Genomic DNA, 25,195 nt, shown 5'->3' on the forward strand with positions numbered 1-25,195 from the left:
CAAGTACAGAAATGCTCTTCACAGCCCTAGAAGCAAGACGTTCAGGTAGAAGGCATGGTGGACAGCTCACCCAGTCAGTATTCTTCAGAAAATGGATACTCAGGGTGACCAGTACCCCTGAAAGAGAAGGAGGAGGATTGATTTATTAAATCTGTCTTGTTGTCATAGAAAGCATTACTCTGTGGATGCAGTCAGAATGGGCTCAAACTCAAAATCTACAAAACATGTCCCTCCTTCTCCCCCAACAAGCACACACCAGGTGTCTGCTTCATGTGCACACTGCACCTGCATGTCCAATCCCAACATTCACGTGTAACAGTTACTCCACAGTGACTTATACAATATATAAATGCATACAATTTATATGGGAGTACAAGACCTAGGACTGACTGTGGAGGTCATTTCAGACACGGGTGGAACTTTCGGCCCTAAGTGATGAGAATAACCATAGTTAAGGAATACCTTGCTCTTTTTCGTATAAACATTCAATGAAAAAATGTTGAGCATACCCAAAATACAGGATGCCTCCATTGAGGAATTACTATTAAGCTGAAGAAATACCACATACACCTAAATAACCATACCTATAAATTGTGATTACTATTTTCTTAGTCTATATGACAACACATTATTTATTCATTAGTATTACTGCTGTTATCTTTTCTTATGGCCTGATTTTTCTTTCTAACTTGGTCCTTTTCAATTCAATTCATTAAAGAGTGCATTCAGAGCAATTCCATGTGCCAAGAGTTGTGCTGTTGACATAAACCCACAAGGATGAGTAAGTCTAGGCATTCACAGCTTAATGAAGGAGAACACAGCACACACATAAGCTTTTGAGAACAGAAAAGTAACTTTCATTTATCATTATGTCTTTTCTCAGAATAATGGTATACTTATAAACACATGTATATGTACATATAAACATCTTCTTTACAAACAAGGAGAGTTTTGAGATCTTTCATTTGAAACTAAATATTCATTTTATCACTAATTTGAATTTGCTTCTTTCTAAACTGTTTTCCAATATCTCTCTGTTTGATTAGGCCTCTTTCTCATCAATCCTGACATCCTCCTGCAGTAATCAGGAAGCTGGAATCCTAGGTTTGTGACTAAGTCAAAATCAAGGAGATAGGAGCTCCCCAGGGGATGGACATCTGCTAGACAAAGGCAGCACTAGATTAAGTCTGGACTCAAGAAACTAGAGACTCAGATGATCTTACTAGGGTGTGTCCTGCTAAGGACACAGCAGTCACTCTCTCGAGCGTCAGCTAAGTTCGTGATCTACTTGCAACTCATTTGGTGACATTACAAGGATGAGGAAATGTGTTGTAACAGGGGGGAAAGGGATTGATTTGGATGAATTGATTTGTCTTGGTACAAGAAATGCCCATTAGGGAGAAAAACCATCAGACACTAGGAGGAGGGGGTGGAAGCAGGCCCACTGTAACTACTCAGCAATAATGCCTGTTGGCCTTCATGGACCCCTCCTCCAAAACACATCAGCAATACATTTACAGTTGTGTTAGGATAAACTTGCGGACTCCCAGGTGGCTCACTGTTAAAGAATCCACTTGCCAATATAGGAGTTGCTGAAAATGTGGGTTTGATCCCTGAGTTGGGAAGATCTTATCCCCTAGGTAAGAAAATGGCAACCCACTCCAGTATTGTTGCTGGGAAATCCCATGGACAGAGGAGCCTGGAGGGCTACAGTTCCTGGGCCTCCAGGAGTCAGACACAACTGACCATACTCATACATTAGGATAAACATGAATGTAATCCAAGATGGATTCTTTATCACACAGTCCTTATTTATCATTTCCTCCTGATTCTAAAAGGATTTAAAGGTGAAATATTCGTGTAGGTCCCTGAAAGAACGGTGGGCTACAGGCAGTGTGCTCTCTGTGTCTACTAGGTCCCTCAGCCTTGAGAGGAGGTACATCAGGCACAGGGATTACAGGCACAACATAGTGAATTCACCACAATGTCAAATCTGGGGATCTTACTTACGGGTTCTCCTGGGCCTCAATTACATTTCTGTTAGTGATAAATGGAACCCTGGAGGAAACTTCTGGTCTGAGGTCTGCAGGAAGCCCCTGGTTTACTCCTATGCTGGAAATCAGGACATCCTCCCTAAAACTAAGTTTTAAGAAAGCTTATTCCTCTGCTGAGCTATATGCTAGAGAAAACTGTGTGTGTAATATATACAAGTCACTTACTGTTGAAAATCATAGTATCTTATATTACGATTGAGGCCATCGATTGCTTTCATGTCTTCTGGAGTCAGTTCAAAGTCAAACACCTAGAAGGAAGGAAGAAACACATTAGCCTTTCCTCCAAGGAGCTGGCCTCCCCCTGGGGACTGAAGGACTTCAAGTTGGATGGAGACAAGAAGAGGTGACAGGGAAGCCGTGTCTGTCCTCAGCTTCCAGGTGAACAAGCCTGGGACCCTCTGCTGAGTTCTCACCTCTCCTTCCTACACCTTCTCCTTTTCTGTCCACCTTAAACAGATTATAGTGCATCAGTCCCTTATCTTTCTAAGTGAATTATTTGAGACAGAAAATTGAAAAAAAAAATCTTCTTTCAAAAACAAAGGGGCAGTTGGACAATTCAGACAAAATACCTGCATTTCACCATGCATTAAGCTGTTTTTCTTCTTCCCAACACCCCCTAAATATGATATACCTTTGAACTTAATAAGAATTGTAAGGAGGACCCCTCCCTCCAAAAACCTACCCAATAATCCCATATCAAACTTATTCATTATCTAAGAGTAAATCTAACCCAAAAGGATTATGTAAAGCCTTTAAGGAAAAAAGTTATGAAATGTGCTTAAAATATTAAAGCACACCTAAATAATTAGAAATTCATCTCATAATCAGCATGGAAATCTCAATTTGTAAAGAAATCAGTTTTCTCCAAAGCATTCTAGTGTTTCAATGCAACATGAACCTAAGACTTAAACATGTATTCTTTTGTGGGAGTTGGGAAAGTGACACTAAATTTACATCAAGGAACAGCTAGTGAAAAGTAGCAAAGATCTCTTTAAGGAAGCAGAATGTACCATTCCGAAAAACAAGACTTGTTTTCCACTATAATAAGACAGTACAGAAAACTGAATTGTTAAATAGAAGAGAGGTCAGAAATGTACTTATGGACACTTGATATATGACAGAGTTGACAATGAAAATCTGTAGAAAAATATGGATCTTTAGATTTCTATTTAAATATACATATATATATATATATATATATATATATATCCCTTTTCATATCTTATTAGAAAATCAGAAGGATGGTATGGGAAGGGAGGTGGGAGGGGGGTTCAGGTTGGGGAACATGTGTACACCCGTGGTGGATTCATGTTGATGTATGGCAAAACCAATACAATATTGTAAAGTAATTAGCCTGTAATTAAAATAAATAAATTTATATAAAAAAAATCAGTTCCAGCTATATTACAGAATCAAATTTAAATGGAAACAGTTTTTCAGGGGACAATTTCCCTTCTCCTTGACCTGAGCGGTAACCTGCCTTGGACAGTGATATTTGCACTGGACTGGAGAAAGCAATGGCACCCCACTCCGGTACTCTTGCCTGGAAAATCCCATGGATAGAGGAGCTTGATGGGCTGCAGTTCATGGGGTCGCTAGGAGTCGGACCCGACTGAGCGACTTCACTTTCACTTTTCACTTTCCTGCATTGGAGAAGGAAATGGCAACCCACTCCAGTGTTCTTGCCTGGAGAATCCCAGGGACGGGGGAGCCTGGTGGGCTGCCGTCTGAGGGGTCGCACAGAGTCGGACACGACTGAAGTGACTTAGCAGCAGCAGCAGTGATATTTCCCAGAAGTGGTGAGTTAGTTCTGAGTCCAGACATGAAGAGGATTTTTCCCCACTCGCTGACTGGGGATCATAGCACTGTGCTGAAATGAAGACCAGGTTAGTTGACCACAGTATAGCCAAACATATGAAAAACTAGATGGAAAGGTGCGCAGCTCCTCTGACAAGAGCCACATCCATCTGCTAAAGCAGAACTACCGAGCTGCTCTACTGCTGCTGCTGCTGCTGCTAAGTCACTTCAGTCACGTCCGATGCTGTGCAACCCCATAGATGGCAGCCCACCAGGCTCCCCCGTCCCTGGGATTCTCCAGGCAACAGTACTGGAGCTGCTCTGCACTAAACTGCAAATACATGAGAGCCCAGCCAAGAGGACAACAGCTGAGCTGAGTGCAGGCTGATCATCAAACTACAGAATCAAGAGAAGCATAACTGATCTCTGCATTAAACCTTGAAATGGGGGAGAGTTTCCTGTACAGCTATGGCTAAGAGTACGATAATGGTCTCCTACACACAAATCAAAAGACAACTCAGCAAAAATGGGCACAGTCTTGGATAGGAACTTTGCAACAGCAAAAACACATGGAGATTAAATGTATAAAAATGAAGCTACATTACTATTCAGGGAAATGTAAAATAAAATCATGATAATTTAGAGGTTCAAGATCACTGCTGTAACTTGTGTGTCCCCCAAATTTACCTGTTGGGAACTTTACCCCACTGTGATGGTGTTAGAAATGAGCCCTTGAAGAGTGATTAATTAGGCTATAATGGTGGGGGCCTCATGAATTATATTTAAACAATATCATATTCATATAAGAGACTTGGGAGAGCTCTGTTGCCCCCTCTACCAAGTTAAGATACAAGGAGAAGCCTGTGACCTGGAGGAGGGCCCTCACTTGACCACATGGACACCCTGATCTCAGATCTTCACCTCCAGAACTGTGAGACTACAAATATCAATAGTTTCTATGCCACACAATCTGTGGTGTTTGTTCAGTTCAGTTCAGTTCAGTCACTCAGTCGTGTCCGACTCTTTGCGACCCCATGAAAAGCAGCACGCCAGGCCTCCCTGTTTACCACCAACTTCCGGAGTTCACACAGATTCACGTCCATCGAGTCAGTGATGCCATCCAGCCATCTCATCCTCTGTCGTCCCCCTCTCCTCCTGCCCCCAATCTCTCCCAGCATCAAAATTTTTTCCAATGAGTCAACTCTTCGCATGAGGTGGCCAACGTACTGGAGTTTCAGCTTTAGCATCATTCCTTCCAAAGTAATCCCAGGGCTGATCTCCTTCAGAATGGACTGGTTGGATCTCCTTGCAGTCCAAGGGACTCTCAAGAGTCTTCTCCAACACCACAGCTCAAAAGCATCAATTCTTCAGTGCTAAGCTTTCTTCACAGTCCAACTCTCACATCCATACATGATTACTGGAAAAACCATAGCCTTGACTACATGGACCTTAGTTGGCACAGTAATGTCTCTGCTTTTGAATATGCTATCTAGGTTGGTCATAACTTTCCTTCCAAGCAGTGAGCGTCTTTTAATTTCATGGCTGCAGTCACCATCTGCAGTGATTTTGGAGCCCAAAAAAATAAAATCTGACACTGTTTCCACTGTTTCCCCATCTACTTGCCATGAAGTGATGGGACCGGATGCCATGATCTTCGTTTTCTGAATGTTGAGCTTTAGGCCAACTTTTTCACTCTCCTCTTTCACTTTCATCAAGAGGCTCTTTAGCTCCTCTTCACTTTCTGCCATAAGGGTGGTGTCACCTGCATATCTGAGGTTATTGATATTTCTCCCGGCAATCTTGATTCCAGCTTGTGCTTCTTCCAGTCCAGCGTTTCTCATGATGTACTCTGCATAGAAGTTAAATAAGCAGGGTGACAATATACAGCCTTGATGTACTCCTTGTCCTATTTGGAACCAGTATGTTGTTCCATGTCCAGTTCTAACTGTTGCTTCCTGACCTGCATACAGATTTCTCAAGAGGCAGGTCCGCTGGTCTGGTATTCCCATCTCTCTCAGAATTTTCCACAGTTTATTGTGATCCACCCAGTCAAAGGCTTTGGCATAGTCCATAAAGCAGAAATGGATGTTTTTCTGGAACTCTCTTGCTTTTTCCATGATCCAGCAGATGTTGGCAATTTGATCTCTGGTTCCTGTGCCTTTTCTAAAACCAGCTTGAACGTCAGGGAGTTCACGGTTCACATATTGCTGAAGCCTTGGAGGCTTGGAGAATTTTGAGCATTACTTTACTATGATGGTAAAGCAGCCTAGATAATCTATGCTGCTAAGTCACTTCAGTCGTGTCCGACTCTGTGCGACCCCATAGACAGCAGCCCACAAGGCTCCCCTGTCCCTGGGATTCTCCAGGCAAGAAAACTGGAGTGGGTTGCCATTTCCTTCTCCAACGCATGAAAGTGAAAAGTGAAAGTGAAGTCACTCAGTCGTGTCTGACCCTCAGCGACCTCATGGATGGTAGCTTTCCAGGCTCCTCCATCCGTGGGATTTTCCAGACAAGAGTACTGGAGTGGGGTGCCATTTGGGAATCACATAATTCAATTTTGTCAGTTGAGAACAAAGGAAATGAGGTGTCATTTGCACAAGGTGACAATATAAATGGCTGATGTAATGCTGAAACAAAAATCTCTGTTTTCTGCCCAACTTGAACCCTCTCCAGCCATGCCACCTCTCCTGTTGCCACATCAGGAGGAGAAAATCACCAGGAACACACAACACATTCATGCATGGGGAAGAATAGGTAACTTGTCTTGACTCAAGGAAAGTCTTGAGAGACAGACAAAGAATGACCCTCATGAAGGATATTCCCTAGGAGCCCTCTGCCCACAGCCCCACTCATCATCACCTGCATGTTCTCTTTGATCCGCTTCTTGTTGAAACTCTTGGCCAAAACCACAACCCCACGTTGTACCTGGTAGCGAAGGGCAACCAGAGCTGGGGTTTGCTTGTGCTTTTTGGCAATGGCACAAAGAACTGGGTCCTCCAAGAGAACAGGGTGGTTCTGGTTCACCCTGGAAGGAAATTCAGAAATGCTGAGGAGCTGAGACTAAGTATTCAGTTTCTAAGGAGGCTTTTCAAACAGACCAAGTAGGTTCATTCTAGACCAATATTTCTCAAAGTGTGGTCCATGGGCCAGCAGCATCAGCATCACCTGGGATCTTGCTAGAAATGCAAATTCCATGGCTTAACTGCAGACAAACTGAATCAGAAACTCAACTGTGGCACCTGGCAGTCTGTATTTACAAAGCTCTTCCAGGCATTTGATGCGTACTTGTGAGTACTGCCAATCTTGTGGAAATTTTTTTCTGTTTTTATATCTCAGTGGTTGTTTTTCTTTTATAATCACAACTCTAAAATAAGTACAAGGGCATGAAAAGAAAATGAGATGGAGAAGACCAGGAAATTTTTAAATTTTCGCTGTTCTCAAGTGTTGATAAAAATCAAGTAGTCCAAAGATGAGAACTATTCATTTCATTGTTTTTTGCATTATGCAATAGTCCTACAAATAAATGCTTACTAAAATGATTCAACTTGTTATTTTTTGATCATCATAAACCTGGGAGGTACTTAATATTATCCTGGTTTTAGACATAAGGTAAGGGGAGCTTGAAAAGTTTATTATTCATTAGTAATTTGGAGAAGGCGATGGCACCCCACTCCAGTACTCTTGCCTGGAAAATCCCATGGATGGAGGAGCCTGGTGGGCTGCAGTCCATGGGGTCGCTAAGAGTCGGACATGACTGAGCAACTTCACTTTCAATTTTCACTTTTCACTTTCATGCATTGGAGAAGGAAATGGCAACCCACTCCAGTGTTCTTCCCTGGAGAATCCCAGGAACGGGGGAGCCTAGTGGGCTTCCATCTATGGGGTTGCACAGAATCAGACACAACTGAAGCGACTTAGCAGCAGCAGCAGCAGTAATGTATTCATTAGTTAATAAATAAGTAAATCATGACTTAAGTTTATGTCTTAGTTCTCAACTATGGAATTATATATAAATGTATTGCAGACTTGCATTTTAACATTTTACAACAAGATACATGAAATGTAAAAATTGGCTGGGTGATGGATGGGAAGACAAAAGAGAAGGGTTTCTCCCATCTCTCTTCTCTTCCCCTGCCAAATGAGAGTTATCTCCAGAGTACTGTTACATTAAGATAAAAATATTTCTTCAAAAATTGAATTTTAGAGAATCTCATTGTCTTCAATAATGTTCATACCATTCTGATGATAGTTGGGATCCCAGAGCAGCATAAGCAACTAGGACAATATCATGTGACTTGCAGAACTCCAACAGTTTGCTCTGGTTGAGGTAAGGGTGACATTCCACCTGTAGAATGGAAGATAGAAGAGTGTCAGTTTATATGAAAAGACAATATTAATACTACAAAGATTAAAAGTTTAAAACATGCTAAAGAAAACACTGTGTCACATCAAATTAGAACTTAAAACATCAACCTTGTCATGATATTTTTTTAAACAAGAAATTTTATTACTGTCTCCTGAAAAGATAAAACAAAAAAACAATGACATTCTTGAGAAGAAGCAACTCTAGGAACCAGATCTTGGTTGCCGAACACCACTGGATACCACCAGGACACTTGCCTAATTCCAGATCGGGAACAGGAAAAGAGCTGTCAGAATCATGGACATCAAACTGTGCCAGACAGCAAGAAATTGCACAAAGACTTATGGACAAATGACTTAAAGAAAAAAGAACCACTTTGATGGGGAACCCACTGGTGACATTTGGGTAGACTTGAGCATCAGAAGGAATCATGAATGAAAACAAGTACAGCACACAGAGTAAATAAAAATCCCTGAAGCGCTAGTGATGAGAGAGGTGAAAAGAACAAAAATATTTTCCTCCAGGGTTGATGATTATTACAATAAATCCTGTCTCAGAAACTGACAATTAGTGACAAGGAGTCAAGTTTTACCCTGTCTTGTAGGAATAAGTGTGGAGGCTTCCCGAGTGGTGCTAGTTGTGAAGAACCCGCCTGCCAATGTGAGAGATGCAGGTTTGATCCCTGGGTCAGGAAGATCCCCTGCAGGAGGGCATGGCCATCCACTCCAGTATTCTTGTCTGGAGAATCTGGCGAGCTACAGTTCACAGGGTCGCAAAGAGTCGGACACAACTGAGCACATGCATGTGCATACTAGTTAATGTCACAAAACAATGATAAATACAGTGCATCTGTCAAAAGCTTGTCTAGATATTCTGGTAACAATGCTTTAGTGGTCATTCTAGGTGAAAAGACCTTGGGAAACATGGCTCAATGTGACATAGGAACCACATAAGATACAGGTCAACAAAGTGTTATAGATCTTTATTTGTTAAATATATAATACATAATAAATAAAATTAAATATATGTATATTCCCTGTTGTAATCTTAACTCTTCTAATATCTGAAAATTTTCATAATAAACAAATATGGGCAAAATTGATGTTAGGATCACATTAATATTTTAATTTCCAAAATTGAAAATATATGTATAATTGATATATGTATATTTCTTGAATTATGTAAGCTACACTTGGCTTGCAAAGAATTCTGCTATAGGAGATTCGTTATCCTTGACTTCAAGTTGTATATTAGAGACATTATGATACACTTGAAATAAGACCATTTCACCAGGATAAAGATTACATTACATATATATCACATCTCAGTTATATATGTAGATAGGTCAAACTTAGAATTAAACATTAGAGAGATGGTCACCAGGGGCTGGGAGGAAGGAGGAATCCAGATTTGCTAATCATGGGTGTGAAGTCTCAGTTATACAAGATCTGCTGTACAACACTGTCTGTATAGTAAACAACACTGTATTGTACTGAATACTTAAACATTTTTATGAGATTAGATCTCATGTTAAGTTTTCTCACCACAATAAAGTAAAAATAGAACTGAAACAGTAAGAGTGCAGAAACAGACATAGACAAGTGTGCTAAACCAGTTAATTTTATGATGGACATTGATGGGAGAACCAGTCCAAGACTGAGTAAATGATCAGATGTGCTCTAAGCTAAGTAAATGCTCCTGAGTGAATATCTACAGTTGGTGTCGCCATAAGCCTTTAACTTCATCCATCTGACTTGACAGACCTTCACTGTCTCCAGCAAACTTTTCTGTACTGTGCTCCATGATGAAGACCAATGAATGTACAGACACGAAGACTAAGGATTCAGGCATCTAGACCCCACACAAACACTTAGCACCTATCTCAGCTGATTTTTCCCTTTGTTATTTACTTCTCATTCTGCGTTTTCATGGCCTTCCTTCCTGTACACAGCTCCCTCTGAGGAACTTTCACATCTGATTAGTGATCACCCTTTCAGCTCAGGGAAAGGCCTCCTTCCTCTAAGTTCTGGGGGACTGGTCTAAGCCCTTCACCCGCATTACCTTCCCTCAATTCCTACCACAACTTAGTGGTAACTCCTCCCTGTATATTCCACCCAGATTTTATCAAAGATACTGCTATGGATTCTATTCACACCATCCAGACAGAGGCTCTGCTCTCTGGAACCTTCTGTTCCCAGACGTCAGATGAACAGGAGGGGAGGACAGACAGACATCAGGCTCCAGGGCAAGAAGGAGGTTCTGAAGAGCAGCAGGGAGAGGAGCCAAGCTGCTCACCTGGTTGCAGACGGGCTTGTACTTGAGCCCTGGCTTGTTCAGGATCTTCTCCAGCTGCTTGTGGTTGAAGTTGGACACCCCAATGGATTTGGTCAGCCCTGCATCCTTGCACTTCTCCAGGGCCTGGGAGGGAGGGGTGGTGAACAGTCACTTGGAATGAGTGATAGATCAAGAATAAATGTTGAAAAAAATCTGTAAAAACTGTCTCATGTTAATAATTAGCATTGATTTTAAGAAAGAAAAAAGGAGAAGAGGGTCATGACACAAGAAGAAGAATTATCATCTCCTCGTTAGAAAAATCCCAGAGAAGACATATCAAAAGGAAGGAAATAGATGCCTGTCTTCACTGTCCCATATTCTCCTCCACTGTTCTTCTCTGTGAACATTTCAGCAATGATTCCTCCCCTCAACCCCAGCATCCCAATCCTTAGATTCATGAACTGCTGAATCTGATGGTCCACAGCCCATTCTCATAGGTGGAAGAAATGAAAGAAACTCCCCCCTCATGGCTCCTCCTCTGGGCTTTCTTCTCCCCACACTCACCTCCCATGTGTGACAGAGATCCACAGAGTCAAATATCAGTTTTCCACTTTCATCTTTTGGAACAAATCTATTCCCTGGCTGGAATAGAAACAATCATTGTAGAGCTGTTACCAAATGATTTCTCCACATTTAGCTAGGCTGCTGGGCATGTCTAGACCAGGCACTAAACCTCTATGAGAGAGGTAAAGCAATATTCTAGATACCAATATTAGAAAAGTGATTTGCAAATGGAGTTATGAGCAATGTCTTCAGGAGTCAGGCGCCCACTAATCTCTTACACCTAATATATGATTTAATGAAAATAATTTCATACATTGTAATGGGGATTATCAGTGACTTATGTGAATTTTTTTTCTGCCCCTTATAGTTTGCTCTTGCAAAATGCCTCTCTTGTGCTGGGAATGGCAGTAAGTTACATGGCTTTATTTCCAGATTAAAGATTGCAAACTTGATTTGGGCTAAATAATCAGACTTCTTTTCCCTCTGAGCATCTGATGCGCTAGGACAGGCACATGAACCAGCAAGACTCTGTTTAGGTGGGTACGGAATGTAGAAGATCCAGACATGCTCTCAAAGTTCATGAATATGAACCTTGAGTTTCCCCAAGGCTATATTTGCCACCAATGGAACATGTTCAGTAAAAATAAAGCAAACCAAGAGTAGTGACAGGATAAGGGATTTTTTTAAAGGGTTACATTACTGAAGAGTATTGCAAATCCTTAACTCTATCCATGGCTGGGATATGCCATCTACATAGTCAGATAGACTCTTCTGCATAGGGTGGCTTGAGTAGATTTCTGTAACTTAAAATCAAGAGTTCTATGTAATACATTTGTTTTGTTGATGCTGTTGTTTTGTTTTTGGCTACAGCTTGCCGGATCTTAGTTCCCAGAACAGAATTGAACTCCTTCCCTCAACTTGACTTGCCGCAGCAGTGAAAGCATGGAATCCTAACCACTGGACTGCCAGGAAATTCCCATTGCAGTTTTTTTTTTTTTTTTAATCTCAGTTTTATTTATTTATTTATTTACTTTACAATATTGTATTGGTTTTGCCATACACTGACATGAATCCGCCATGGGTGTACATGGCAGTTCTTAATGGCTAAGTGCATTCTATAATCCTCATTGTGAAGTCAGGCAACAGTGTAGGCAATGTCTCTCAAGTCCCTCTAAAGGCTGGGAGGTTTAGACCCACCCAAAGGGAGCACCACCAAAGCTGCTCCTCTTGAAAGAGTGAAAGGGGGAAGAACTCAGTCTGTGCAAGTGTGAGGCAGAGGCATTGCTCATCACTCTGTACCAAAGTGTGTTCATGAAATCCCCAAGAGATTCAGAAATAATAATCAGAGCTGTGTGCTAAAAATGCCCATTTATATTTCCCCAAGTTTTTGAGCAAAGCATATGAGATTATTGTTGAATGCCTTTCTCTGGGAGGCATGTAACAGAATTAAGGATTCAAGGAAGCTCAGTAAAAAGATGATCAGAAATGATTATTTAGGGGATTCTACTCTAGTGTAATCATCTCTTCAACCTACTAAGAAAATCTTAAGTCAACCATCCATCCAAGTTTATAAGCACTCTGAGCCAAGAAAAAAAAAATACATATGATTGAATACAAAAGCAGATTGCTAACCTTCAGAGACACAGGAGAATGAATAATATAGAGATCGACATAGTCCAGTTGAAGATTTTTCAGTGACTTTTCCAAGGCTGGTCGGACCAACTCTGGTCGAAGGGAAGTGCACCAAAGCTGCAGAGGTTAAAAAAGGGAAGTTGTGTGAAATGAACACTGTAGCTAATTTTGTCTGTCTCATTTCACTCAATAATTAGACATTTTCTATTGGATAGAAATGGATGACCACTAAAAAAATGCCCGTTTTCTTCTAGAGTTCAATTTTAAGTCTAACCTACCCATGTAAACTTTATTATTTGAATGTATCATCATTCCACTATTCACAAAAGAATGAAATGAATCAAGATATAAATAACGTTATCAAATAATTACAAAGCCCATCATCTGAATTATGTTTGAAAGAGTGTCAGAGGACAAACAGTCTAATTTGATCAAACAGTCAATTTTCTCAGATTAATTAGCATTACATTACCTAGGGGACCAAGCAGAAGCAGAAGATATTAAGAAGAGGTGGAAGAATACACAGAAAACCTGTACAAAAAAGATCTTTAATGACCAAGGTAATCACGGTGATGTGATCACTCACCGAGAGCTTGACATCCTGAAATGCGAAGTCAAGGGGCCTTAGAAAGCATCATAACAAACAAAGCTAGTGGAAGTGATGGAATTCCAGTTGAGCTATTTCAAATCCTGAAAGATGATGCTGTGAAAGTGCTGCACTCAATATGCCAGCAAATCTGGAAAACTCAGCAGTGGCCACAGGACTGGAAAAGGTCAGTTTTCATTCCAATCCCAAAAAAAGGTAATGCCAAAGAATGCTCAAACTACCGCACAATTGCACTCATCTCACATGCTAGCAAAGTAATGCTCAGAATTCTCCAAGCTAGGCTTCAGCAATACTTGAACCGTGAACTTCCTGATGTTCAAGCTGGTTTTAGAAAAGGCAGAGGAACCAGAGATCAAATTGCCAACATCTGCTGGATCATTGAAAAAAGGAAGAAAGTTCCAGAAAAACATCTATTTCTGCTTTATTTGACTATGCCAAAGCCTTTGACTGTGTGGATCACAATAAAATGTGGTAAATTCTGAGAGAGATGGGAATACCAGACCACCGGACCTGCCTCTTGAGAAACCTATACGCAGGTCAGGAAAGAAGAGTTAGAACTGGACATGGACCAAAAGACTGGTTCCAAATAGGAAAAGGAGTATGTCAAGGCTGTATATTGTCACCCTGCTTATTTGATTTATATGCAAAGTACATCATGAGAAGTGCTGGGCTGGAAGAAGCACAAGCTGGAATCAAGATTGCCGGGAGAAATATCAATAACCTCAGATATGCAGATGACATCACCCTATGGCAGAAAGTGAAGAGGAACTAAAAAGTCTCTTGATGAAAGTGAAAGAGGAGAGTGAAAAAGTTGGCTTAAGGCTCAACATTCAAAAAACAAAGATCATGGCATCTGATCCCATCACTTCATGGGAAATATATGGGGAAACAGGGGAAACAGAGTCAGACTTTATTTCTTTTGGCTCCAAAATCACTGCAGATGGTGATTGCAGCCATGAAATTACAAGATGCTTACTCCTTGAAAGGAAAGTTATGACCAACCTAGATAGCATATTCAAAAGCAGAGACATTACTTTGCCAACAAAGGCCCATCTAGTCAAGGCTATGGTTTTTCTTGTGGTCATGTATGGATATGAGAGTTGGACTGTGAAGAAAGCTTAGCACTGATGAATTGATGCTTTTGAACTGTGGTGTTGGAGAAGACTCTTGAGAGTCCCTTGGACTGCAAGGAGATCCAACCAGTCCATTCTAAAGGAGATCAGTCCTAGGTATTCTTTGGAAGGAATGATGCTAAAGCTGAAACTCCAATCCTTTGGCCACCTCATGCGAAGAGTTGACTCATTGGAAAAGACTCTGATGCTGGGGGGGGATTGAGGGCAGGAAGAGAAGGGGATGACAGAGGATGAGATGGATGGATGGCATCACCAACTCGATGGACGTGAGTCTGAGTGAACTCCAGGAGTTGGTGATGGACAGGGAGGTCTGGAGTGCTGCAATTCATGGCATTGCAAAGAGTCGGCCATGACTGAGCGACTGAACTGAACTGAACTGAACTGAACTGAACCTAGGGGAAGATGCTTTGAACATATTAATATGTGCAGAACATAATTCTACAAACTTTGGCTAGATCTTGTATAATATACAAAGTGAAGCCCTAATGCCCTCTTACTGATAGAGCTGAGATCTGAGATTCAGAATGTGAAGAAATTTGAGAAAGTATCCCAGATGTTAAGGAAACTATAATCTAATCAGGCTTCTTTCTGTTTGATTCATTCAGTTCTGTTCAGTTCAGTTCAGTTCAGTCACTCAGTCGTGTCCGACTCTTTGTAACCCCATGAACTGCAGCACACCAGGCCTCCCTGTTCATCACCAACTCCTGAGTTTACTCAAACTCTGTCCATCGAGTCAGTGATGCCATCCATCCATCTCATCCTCTGTCGTTCCCTTCTCCTCCATCCCCCAGTTCCTCCCAGCATCAGAGTCTTTTCCAATGAGTCAACTCTTCACATTAGGTGGCCAAAGGATTGGAGTTTCAGCTTTAGCATCCGTCCTTCCAAAGAACACCTGTAGCGGATTCATATCGATGTATGGCAAAACAAATATGATATTGTAAAGTAATTAGCCTCCAATTAAAATAAACACATTTATATTTAAAAAAATTTAAAATAACTCTAGTGGTAATAGTTTTCATAAGATTCAGGTTCACTAGGATATGAAACAATTTGTAACTTTAAGATTCACTATTAAAACTAGTAAAAAGTTATTCTAAATTAAATCAATGAAAGACAACAACAACAACAACAACAAAAGAACACCCAGGGCTGATCTCCTTCAGAATGGACTGGTTGATCTCCCTGCAGTCCAAGGGACTCTCAAGAGTCTTTTCAAACACCACAGTTCAAAAGCATCAATTCTCAGCGCTAAGCTTTCTTCACAGTCCAACTCTCACATCCATACATGACCACTGGAAAAACCAGAGCCTTGACTAGAAGGACCTTAGTTGGCAAAGTAATGTCTCTGCTTTTGAATATGCTATCTAGGTTGGTCTTAACTTTCCTTTCAAGGAGTAAACATCTTGTAATTTCATGGCTGCAATCACCATCTGCAGTGATTTTGGAGCGCAAAAAAAATAAAGTCTGACACTGTTTCCACTGTTTCCCCATATATTTCCCATGAAGTGATGGGACCGGATGCTATGATCTTCGTTTTCTGAATGTTGAGCTTTAGGCCAACTTTTTCACTCTCCTCTTTCACTTTCATCAAGAGGCTTTTTAGTTCCTCTTCACTTTCTGCCATAAGGGTGGTGTCATCTGCATATCTGAGGTTATTGATATTTCTCCCAGCAATCTTGATTCCAGCTTGTGCTTCTTCCAGCCCAGCATTTCTCATGATGTACTCTGCATGTAAGTTAAATAAGCAGGGTGACAATATACAGCCTTGACGTACTCCTTTTCCTATTTGGAACCAGTCTGTTGTCCCTTGTCCAGTTCTACCTGTTGCTTCCTGACCTGCATATAGGTTTCTCAAGAGGCAGGTCCGGTGGTCTGGTATTCCCATCTCTTTCAGAATTGTCTACATTTTATTGTGATCCACACAGTCAAAGGCTTTGGCATAGTCAATAAAACAGATAGCTGTTTTTCTGGAACTCTCTTGCTTTTTCTATGCTCCAGCAGATGTTGGCAATTTGATCTCTGGTTCCTCTGCCTTTTCTACATCCAGCTTGAACAACTAGAAGTTCACATTTCACATATTGCTGAAGCCTGGCTTGGAATTTTCTGAGAATTACTTTACTAGCGTGTGAGATGAGTGAAATTGTGCAGTAGTTTGAGCATTCTTTGGCATTACCTTTCTTTGGGATTGGAATGAAAACTGACCTTTTCCAGTCCTGTGGCCACTGCTGAGATTTCCAAATTTGCTGGCATATTGAGTGCAGCACTTTCACAGCATCATCTTTCAGGATTTGAAATAGCTCAACTGGAATTGCATCACTTCCACTAGCTTTGTTCATAGTGATGCTTTCTAAGGCCCACTTGACTTCACATTCCAGGATGTCTGGCTCTAGGTGAGTGATCACACCATCGTGATTATCTTGGTCATTAAAGATCTTTTTTGTACAGGTTTTCTGTGTATTCTTGCCACCTCTTTTTTTTTGTTTTGTTTTTCTTTTTCTTTTTTTTTAACTTTATTTTACTTTACAATACTGTATTGGTTTTGCCATACATTGACATGAATCCACCACGGGTGTATACAAGCTCCCAGTCCTGAATCCCCCTCCCACCTCCCACCCCATATCATCTCTCTGGATCACCCCATGCACCAGCCCCAAGCATCCTGTATCCTGTATCGAACATAGACTGGCACTTCGTTTCTTACATGATAGTATACACGTTTCAATGCCATTTTCCCAAATCATCCCACCCTCTCCCTCTCCCTCAGAGTCCAAAAGTCCATTCTATACATCTGTGTCTCTTTTGCTGTCTCGCATACAGGGTCATCATTACCATCTTTCTAAATTCCGTATATGTGTCAGTATATGTATTGGTGTTTTTCTTTCTGGCTTACTTCACTCTGTATAATCGGCTCCAGTTTCATCCATCTCATTAGAACTGATTCAAATGTATTCTTTTAAATGGCTGAGTAATACTCCATTGTGTATATGTACCACAGCTTTCTTATCCATTCATCTGCTGATGGACATCTAGGTTGTTTCATGTCCTGGCTATTATAAACAGTGCTGCAATGAACATTGGGGTACATGTGTCTCTTTCAATTCTGGTTTCCTCAGTATGTATGCCCAGCAGTGGGATTTCTGGGTCATAAGGCAGCTCTATTTTCAAGTTTTTAAGGAATCTCCACACTGTTCTCCATAGTGGCTGTACTAGTTTGCATTCCCACCAACAGTGTAAGAGGGTTCCCTTTTCTCCACATCCTCTCCAGCATTTATTGCTTGTAGACTTTTGGATCGCAGCCATTCTGACTGGTGTGACGTGGTACCTCACTGTGGTCTTGATTTGCACTTCTCTGATAATGAGTGATGTTGAGCATCTTTTCATGTGTTTGTTAGCCATCCGTATGTCTTCTTTGGAGAAATGCCTATTTGGTTCTTTGGCCCATTTTTTGATTGGGTCGTTTATTTTTCTGGAGTTGAGCTGCATAAGTTGCTTGTATATTTTTGATATTAGTTGTTTGTAAGTTGCTTCATTTGCTATTGTTTTCTCCCATTCAGAAGGCTGTCTTTTCACCTTACTTATAGTTTCCTTTGTTGTGCAGAAGCTTTTAATTTTAATTAGATCCCATTTGTTTATTTTTGCTTTTATTTCCAGTATTCTGGGAGGTGGGTCATAGAGGATCCTGCTGTGATTTATGTCGGAGAGTGTTTTGCCTATGTTCTCCTCTAGGAGTTTTATAGTTTCTGGTCTTACGTTTAGATCTTTAATCCATTTTGATTTTATTTTTGTGTGTGGTGTTAGAAAGTGATCTAGTTTCATTCTTTTACAAGTGGTTGACCAGTTTTCCCAGCACCACTTGTTAAAGAGATTGTCTTTACTCCACTGTATATTCTTGCCTCCTTTGTCGAAGATAAGGTGTCCATAGGTGTGTGGACTTATCTCTGGGCTTTCTATTTTGTTCCATTGATCTATATTTCTGTCTTTGTGCCAGTACCATACTGTCTTGATGACTGTGGCTTTGTAGTAGAGCCTGAAGTCAGGCAGGTTGATTCCTCCAGTTCCATTCTTCTTTCTCAAGATTGCTTTGGCTATTCGAGGTTTTTTGTATTTCCATACAAATTGTGAAATTATTTGTTCTAGTTCTGTGAAAAATACCGCTGGTAGCTTGATAGGGGTTGCATTGAATCTGTAGATTGCTTTGCGTAGTATACTCATTTTCACTATATTGATTCTTCCAATCCATGAACATGGTATATTTCTCCATCTCTTAGTGTCCTCTTTGATTTCTTTCATCAGTGTTTTATAGTTTTCGATATATAGGTCTTTAGTTTCTTTAGGTAGGTATATTCCTAAGTATTTTATTCTTTTTGTTGCAATGGTGAGTTGAATTGTTTCCTTAATTTCTTTTTCTACTTTCTCATTATTAGTGTATAGGAATGCAAGGGATTTCTGAGTGTTGATTTTATATCCTGCAACTTTACTATATTCATTGATTAGCTCTAGTAATTTTCTGGTGGAGTCTTTAGGATTTTTTATGTAGAGGATCATGTCATCTGCGAACAGTGAGAGTTTTACTTCTTCTTTTCCAATTTGGATTCCGTTTATTTCTTTTTCTGCTCTGATTGCTGTGGCCAAAACTTCCAGAACTATGTTGAATAGTAGCAGTGAAAGTGGTCACCCTTGTCTTGTTCCTGACTTTAGGGGAAATGCTTTCAATTTTTCACTATTGAGGATAATGTTTGCTGTGGGTTTGTCATATATAGCTTTTATTATGTTGAGGTATGTTCCTTCTATTCCTGCTTTCTGAAGAGTTTTTTATCATAAATGGATGTTGAATTTTGTCAAAGGCCTTCTCTTCATCTATTGAGATAATCATATGGCTTTTATTTTCCAATTTGTTAATGTGGTGAATTACAATGATTGATTTGCAGATATTGAAGAATCCTTGCATCCCTGGGATAAAGCCCACTTGGTCATGGTGTATGATCTTTTTAATGTGTTGTTGGATTCTGACTGCTGGAATTTTGTTGAGAAATTTTGCATCTATGTTCATCAGTGATATTGGCCTGTAGTTTTCTTTTTTTTCTGGTGTCTTTGTCAGGTTTTGATATTAGGGTGATGGTGGCCTCATAGAATGAGTTTGGAAGTTTACCTTCCTCTGCAAATTGTGAAATTATTTGTTCTAGTTCTGTGAAAAATACCGCTGGTAGCTTGATAGGGATTGCATTTCTGGAAGAGTTTGAGTAGGATAGGTGTTAGCTCTTCTCGAAATTTTTGGTAGAGTTCAGCTGTGAAGCCGTCTGGACCTGGGCTTTTGTTTGCTGGAAGATTTCTGGTTACAGTTTCAATTTCCATGCTTGTGATGGGTCTGTTAAGATTTCTATTTCTTCCTGGTTCAGTTTTGGAAAGTTGTACTTTTCTAAGAATTTGTCCATTTCTTCCACATTGTCCATTTTATTGGCATATAATTGCTGATAGTAGTCTCTTATGATCCTTTGTATTTCTGTGTTGTCTGTTGTGATCTCTCCATTTTCATTTCTAATTTTATTGATTTGATTTTTCTCTCTTTGTTTCTTTATGAGTCTAGCTAATGGTTTGTCAATTTTATTTATCCTTTCAAAGAACCAGCTTTTGGCTTTGTTGATTTTTGCTATGGTCTCTTTTGTTTCTTTTGCATTTATTTCTGCCCTAATTTTTAAGATTTCTTTCCTTCTACTAACTCTGGGGTTCTCCATTTCTTCCTTTTCTAGTTGCTTTAGGTGTAGAGTTAGGTTATTTATTTGACTTTTTTCTTGTTTCTTGAGGTATGCCTGTATTTCTATGAACTTTCCTCTTAGCACTGCTTTTATAGTGTCCCAAAGGTTTTGGGTTGTTGTGTTTTCATTTTCATTTTCATTCATTTCTATGCATAATTTGATTTCTTTTTTGATTCCTTCTGTGATTTGTTGGTTATTCAGAAGAGTGTTGTTCAGCCTCCATATGTTGGGATTTTTAATAATTTTTCTCCTGTAACTGAGATCTAATCTTAGTGCATTATGGTCAGAAAAGATACTTGGAATGATTTCGATTTTTTTGAATTTATCAAGGTTAGATTTATGGCCCAGGATGTGATCTATCCTGGAGAATGTTCCGTGAGCACTTGAGAAAAAGGTGAAATTCATTGTTTTGGGGTGAAATGTCCTATAGATATCAATTAGGTCTAACTGGTCTGTTGTATCATTTAAAGTTTGCATTTCTTTGTTAATTTTCTGTTTAGTTGATCTGTCCATAGGTGTGAGTGGGGTATTAAAGTCTCCCACTATTATTGTGTTATTGTTAATTTCCCCTTTCATGCTGGTTAGCATTTGTCTTACATATTGTGGTGCTCCTATGTTGGGTGCATATATATTTATAATTGTTATATCTTCTTCTTGGATTGATCCTTTGATTATTATGTAGTGGCCTTCTTTGTCTCTTTTCACAGCCTTTGTTTTAAAGTCTATTTTATCAGAGATGAGTATTGCTACTCCTGCTTTCTTTTGGTCTCTATTTGTGTGGAATATCTTTTCCCCCACCTCTTCTTAATATCTTCTGCTTCTGTTAGGTCCTCACCATTTCTGTCCTTTATTGAGCCCGTCTTTGCATGAAATGTTCCCATAGTATCTTTGACTTTCTTGAAGAGATCTCTAGTCTTTCCCATTCTGTTGTTTTCCTCTGTTTCTTTGCATTGATTGCTGATGAAGGCTTTCTTATCTCTCCTTGCTACTCTTTGGAACCCTGCATTCAGATGCTTATATCTTTCCTTTTCTCCTTTGCTTTTCACTTCTCTTCTTTTCACAGTTATTTGTAAGGCCTCCCCAGATAGCCATTTTGCTTTTTTGCATTTCTTTTCCATGGGGATGGTCTTGATCCCTGTCTCCTGTACAATGTCACAAACTTCCATCCATAGTTCATCAGGCATGCTATCTATCAGATCTAGTCCTTTAAATCTATTTCCCACTCCCACTGTATAATCATAAGTGATTAGATTTAGGTTATACCTGAATGGTCTAGTGGTTTTCCCTACTTTCTTCAGTTTAAGTCTGAATTTGGCAATAAGGAGTTCATGATCTGAGCCACAATCAGCTCCTGGTCTTGTTTTTGCTGACTGTATAGAGTTTCTCCCTCTTTGGCTGCAAAGAATATAATCAATCTGATTTCGGTGTTGACCATCTGGTGATGTTCATATGTATAGTCTTTTCTTGTGTTGTTGGAAGAGGATGTTTGCTATGACCAGGGCATTCTCTTGGCAAAACGTTATTATCCTTTGCTCTGCTTCATTCCGTACTCCAAGGCCAAATTTGCCCATTACCCCAGATGTTTCTTGACTTCCTGCTTTTGCATTCCTGTCTCCTATTCTGAAAAGGACATCTGTTTTGGGTGTTAGTCTAAAAGGTCTTGTAGATCTTCATAGAATCGTTCAGCTTCAGCTTCTTCAGTGTTACTGGTCGGGGCATAGGCTTGGATTACCATGATATTGAATGGTTTGCCTTGGAAATGAACAGAGATCATTCTGTCATTTTTGAGACTGCATCCAAGTACTGCATTTCAGACTCTTTTGTTGACCATGATGGCTACTCCATTTTTTCTAAAGGATTCCTGCCCACAGCAGTAGATTTAATGGTCATCTGAGTTAAGTTCACCCATTCCAGTGAATGGGTTTGATTCATTAGCCCATACTAAATCACACTGCTCTATTAGGTTTTGAGAAGTAAAGTGACTTTAAATTTAAAATTTGAACACAGCAATGATGAAATTGTTATAATCACTCTCTTTTTTGGGAGGGGGGAGAGAAGAGGATACTAGATTTAAGATGTAAATATGTGCAAAAAAGTTTTATCAATAGACAACATTCACCTAACTACCGATCCTATTTCCTAATTGTCACCTTCACACAATCACTTGCACATATGTGCACACACACACCACATACAGCACCTTTGAAGTGTAGAATACATCTTCTCTCTTCACAGTGCCATCTGCAATCTTGCTTCGAATGGCCTGGCCAACCTGCTCCTCATTTTGATACAAATGAGCACTGTCAACATGGCGGAACCCAACCTCTATAGCCAATTTGGTGGCCTCCAGGGCTTCACTCTTAGGAACCTACATGAGTAACAAAGGTAGAAGTTGAATATCCACATGATTAAGAGATTGCTAAGGCACGAGACTGATCATCCCAAGAACCAAGTTTTCTTCATGCATTTGGCTCATTCTGCAAGTGTGTGGTGATGAACCCATGACAGTTTTCCTGAATGTTCCTAGTCAGTGATTAAATGGACACCCAGGAACCTTTCAATCCCAGGTGACCAGTGGTTGATCACAGGCGTCAGAGGACCCAAGCCCACCTCCAGGTTCAGTGATTTGCTGATACAATCCAAAGAACTCAAAATAAAGTTGTAGTCATGTATACAAATTATACTGTGAGATGTCTGGGGCAAAATCAACCAAAGTATGAGGGCATGGTAAAAGCATCAAAGGGCTTCACTTGTGGCTCAGCTGGTAAAGATCCGCCTGCAATGTGGGAGACCTGGGTTCGATCCCTAGGTTGGGAAGATCTCCTGGAGAAGGGAAATGCTACATACTCCAGTATTCTGGCCTAGAGAACTCCATGGACTGTACAGTCAATGGGGTCACAGAGTCAAACACAACTGAGAGACTGTCACTTCAATTCATTTGAAAAGCATCAAGAAATCAGGTGAAAGCTTTTGAGACCTCTGTCTACAGGTGAAGCCACACCGAATACATCTAAAACTATCTATTCAAGGTGTAAAAAGTGATGTTCTCATATAACTATCCATTTTAAATGATTACCACAATTAAGCTTCCAGAAGATCCATAACCTCACATAGGTTACTTTTGTGTGTGGTGAGAACATTTAAGATTTATTAACTATAGTCACCAAGCTGTACATCAGGTCTCGAGCCTTATGTATCTTATAACTGAAGGTCTGTAGCTTTGATAAACATCTTTCCATTCTTCAGACCCTCGTCCTCAGTTTCTGAGCACTATGTCTCTACTCTGCTTCTATGAGTCAATTTTTTTAGATTCCACCTATAAAAAGATCATGAAATATTTGTTCTCTATGCCTGCCTTATTTCATTTAATGTTCTCCTGGTTCATCTGTGTGGCTGCAAATGGTGAGATTAACTTTCCTTTTAAGGCTAACATTTTCCAGCGGTCATGTATGAATGTGAGAGTTGGACTGTGAAGAAAGCTGAGCACGAAAGAATTGATGCTTTTGAACTGTGGTGTTGGAGAAGATTTTTGAGAGTCCCTTGGACTGCAAGGAGACAACCAGTCCGTTCTGAAGATCAGCCCTGGGATTTCTTTGAAGGGAATGATGCTAAAGCTGAAACTCCAGTACTTTGGACACCTCATGCAAAGAATTGACTCATTGGAAAAGATTCTGATGCTGGGAGGGATTGGGGGCAGGAGTAGAAGCGGAGGACAGAGGATGAGATGGCTGAATGGCATCACTGACTCTATGGACGTGAGTCTGAGTGAACTCCAGGATTTGGTGATGGACAGGGAGGTCTAGCGTGCTGCAGTTCATGGGGTCACTCGGATATGACTGAGCAACTGAACTGAACTGAACTGAACTGAATATTGCATTTATGTTTCTGTAATTCAGAATCTTTTATTTTCAAGGAAGTAGATGTTTGGTCTAACTTTCCTCTGTTGGGTCTCAGTCCTGGTTTTCCTTAAGATCACTTGCCTTGTGGGATGTATTAAGGAATGAATAAATGAGCTTCAGTAATAACCTGGACCATTCCCTCTCCTCATCACACTTTGCACTACAAGTAAACAAGCCCCGTCTTCTGCTGCAAAATGTCTCTGAATATTATCTTCTGTTTTATAAATCAGAAAAGTGAGACTCAAAGTTTCAGGACCAGTCCCTTGTCACAACTACATACTGTAAAAACAAGATGGACAGCAAACTTTCTGGCATCAGGTCTAGAGACGTGTCCACTAGTACCTCTTATGCCTGAGTATTGCAGACTATAATAAAAAGAAACTGAAAATCCCAAGAATTCAAAGTTGGGTGTAAGAGAGTAGCTTATCCCTTCAAATGATACTAAAGCTTCCATTAGGAGAAGTTTCCAAGCAGAAACAGAAGTACAAGGCAAAACACAGCTAGTGTGTCTTGCCTGGCACAGAGCAGGCATCCCACAGTAGAAAAGCAATTCTTCCCATTAGTTTTCAGTCACCTCATCTTCAGGAAATTTTTCCTCAAATACTTCTCTGGGTCATGTCTTTTTGGAAAGAGGAAAGAGTTCTGGAATTAATGAAATATACAGAGAAACCATTGCAATCTCCCTCAAAACAAAGTAGCTGAGAGTCAGTGTTCTTGACAGCTGAGTCTCACCCCTTTTGATAAGCTGGAAAAGAGACAGAAACTGGAGGGGAACCCAGAGTAATCTGCAGGTGAGCACATCCTCAGACCCTAATGCAGAGTGGAGACTGGATGTTGTCTCCCAGTTAGTGAAACCATGTGATCCTCCCAGGGTCACACAAGAGCTCAGTGCTTAACAACCCAAGTCCCCTTATACTCATGTCACATCCACTACTATTTATATTATATCTCAACCCCAAACCACTACTCTTACCTCCTCAGGTGCATAGGTTCCAAATCCTAGGACAGGAATGAAGTGGCCATCATTAAGCTTCACCCTCTGGCTTTTGGGATCCATTGCTTGTTGCTCTTCTGAGTAAGCAGACTCTGATTTTTTCTTCTGCCTTCAGAGGTTGTAAA

The 25,195-nt window shown here is 40.3% G+C and overlaps 1 protein-coding gene across 1 annotated transcript; it reads right to left on the minus strand.

The window, feature by feature from the left end:
* On the minus strand, positions 1-25,195 carry LOC128058210 (prostaglandin F synthase 1). The gene is made up of 9 exons (XM_052650593.1): positions 25,050-25,195; positions 22,378-22,545; positions 12,685-12,801; positions 11,053-11,130; positions 10,510-10,632; positions 8,087-8,196; positions 6,711-6,876; positions 2,220-2,302; positions 1-117 (listed from the first exon to the last, which is right to left on the minus strand). The coding sequence occupies exons 1-9, from the start codon at positions 25,131-25,133 to the stop codon at positions 75-77; spliced, it is 972 nt and encodes a 323-aa protein (XP_052506553.1). The 5' UTR covers positions 25,134-25,195; the 3' UTR covers positions 1-74.

The sequence above is a fragment of the Budorcas taxicolor genome, chromosome 13 (genome assembly GCF_023091745.1).
Source record: "Budorcas taxicolor isolate Tak-1 chromosome 13, Takin1.1, whole genome shotgun sequence".
Lineage (NCBI taxonomy): Eukaryota > Metazoa > Chordata > Mammalia > Artiodactyla > Bovidae > Budorcas > Budorcas taxicolor.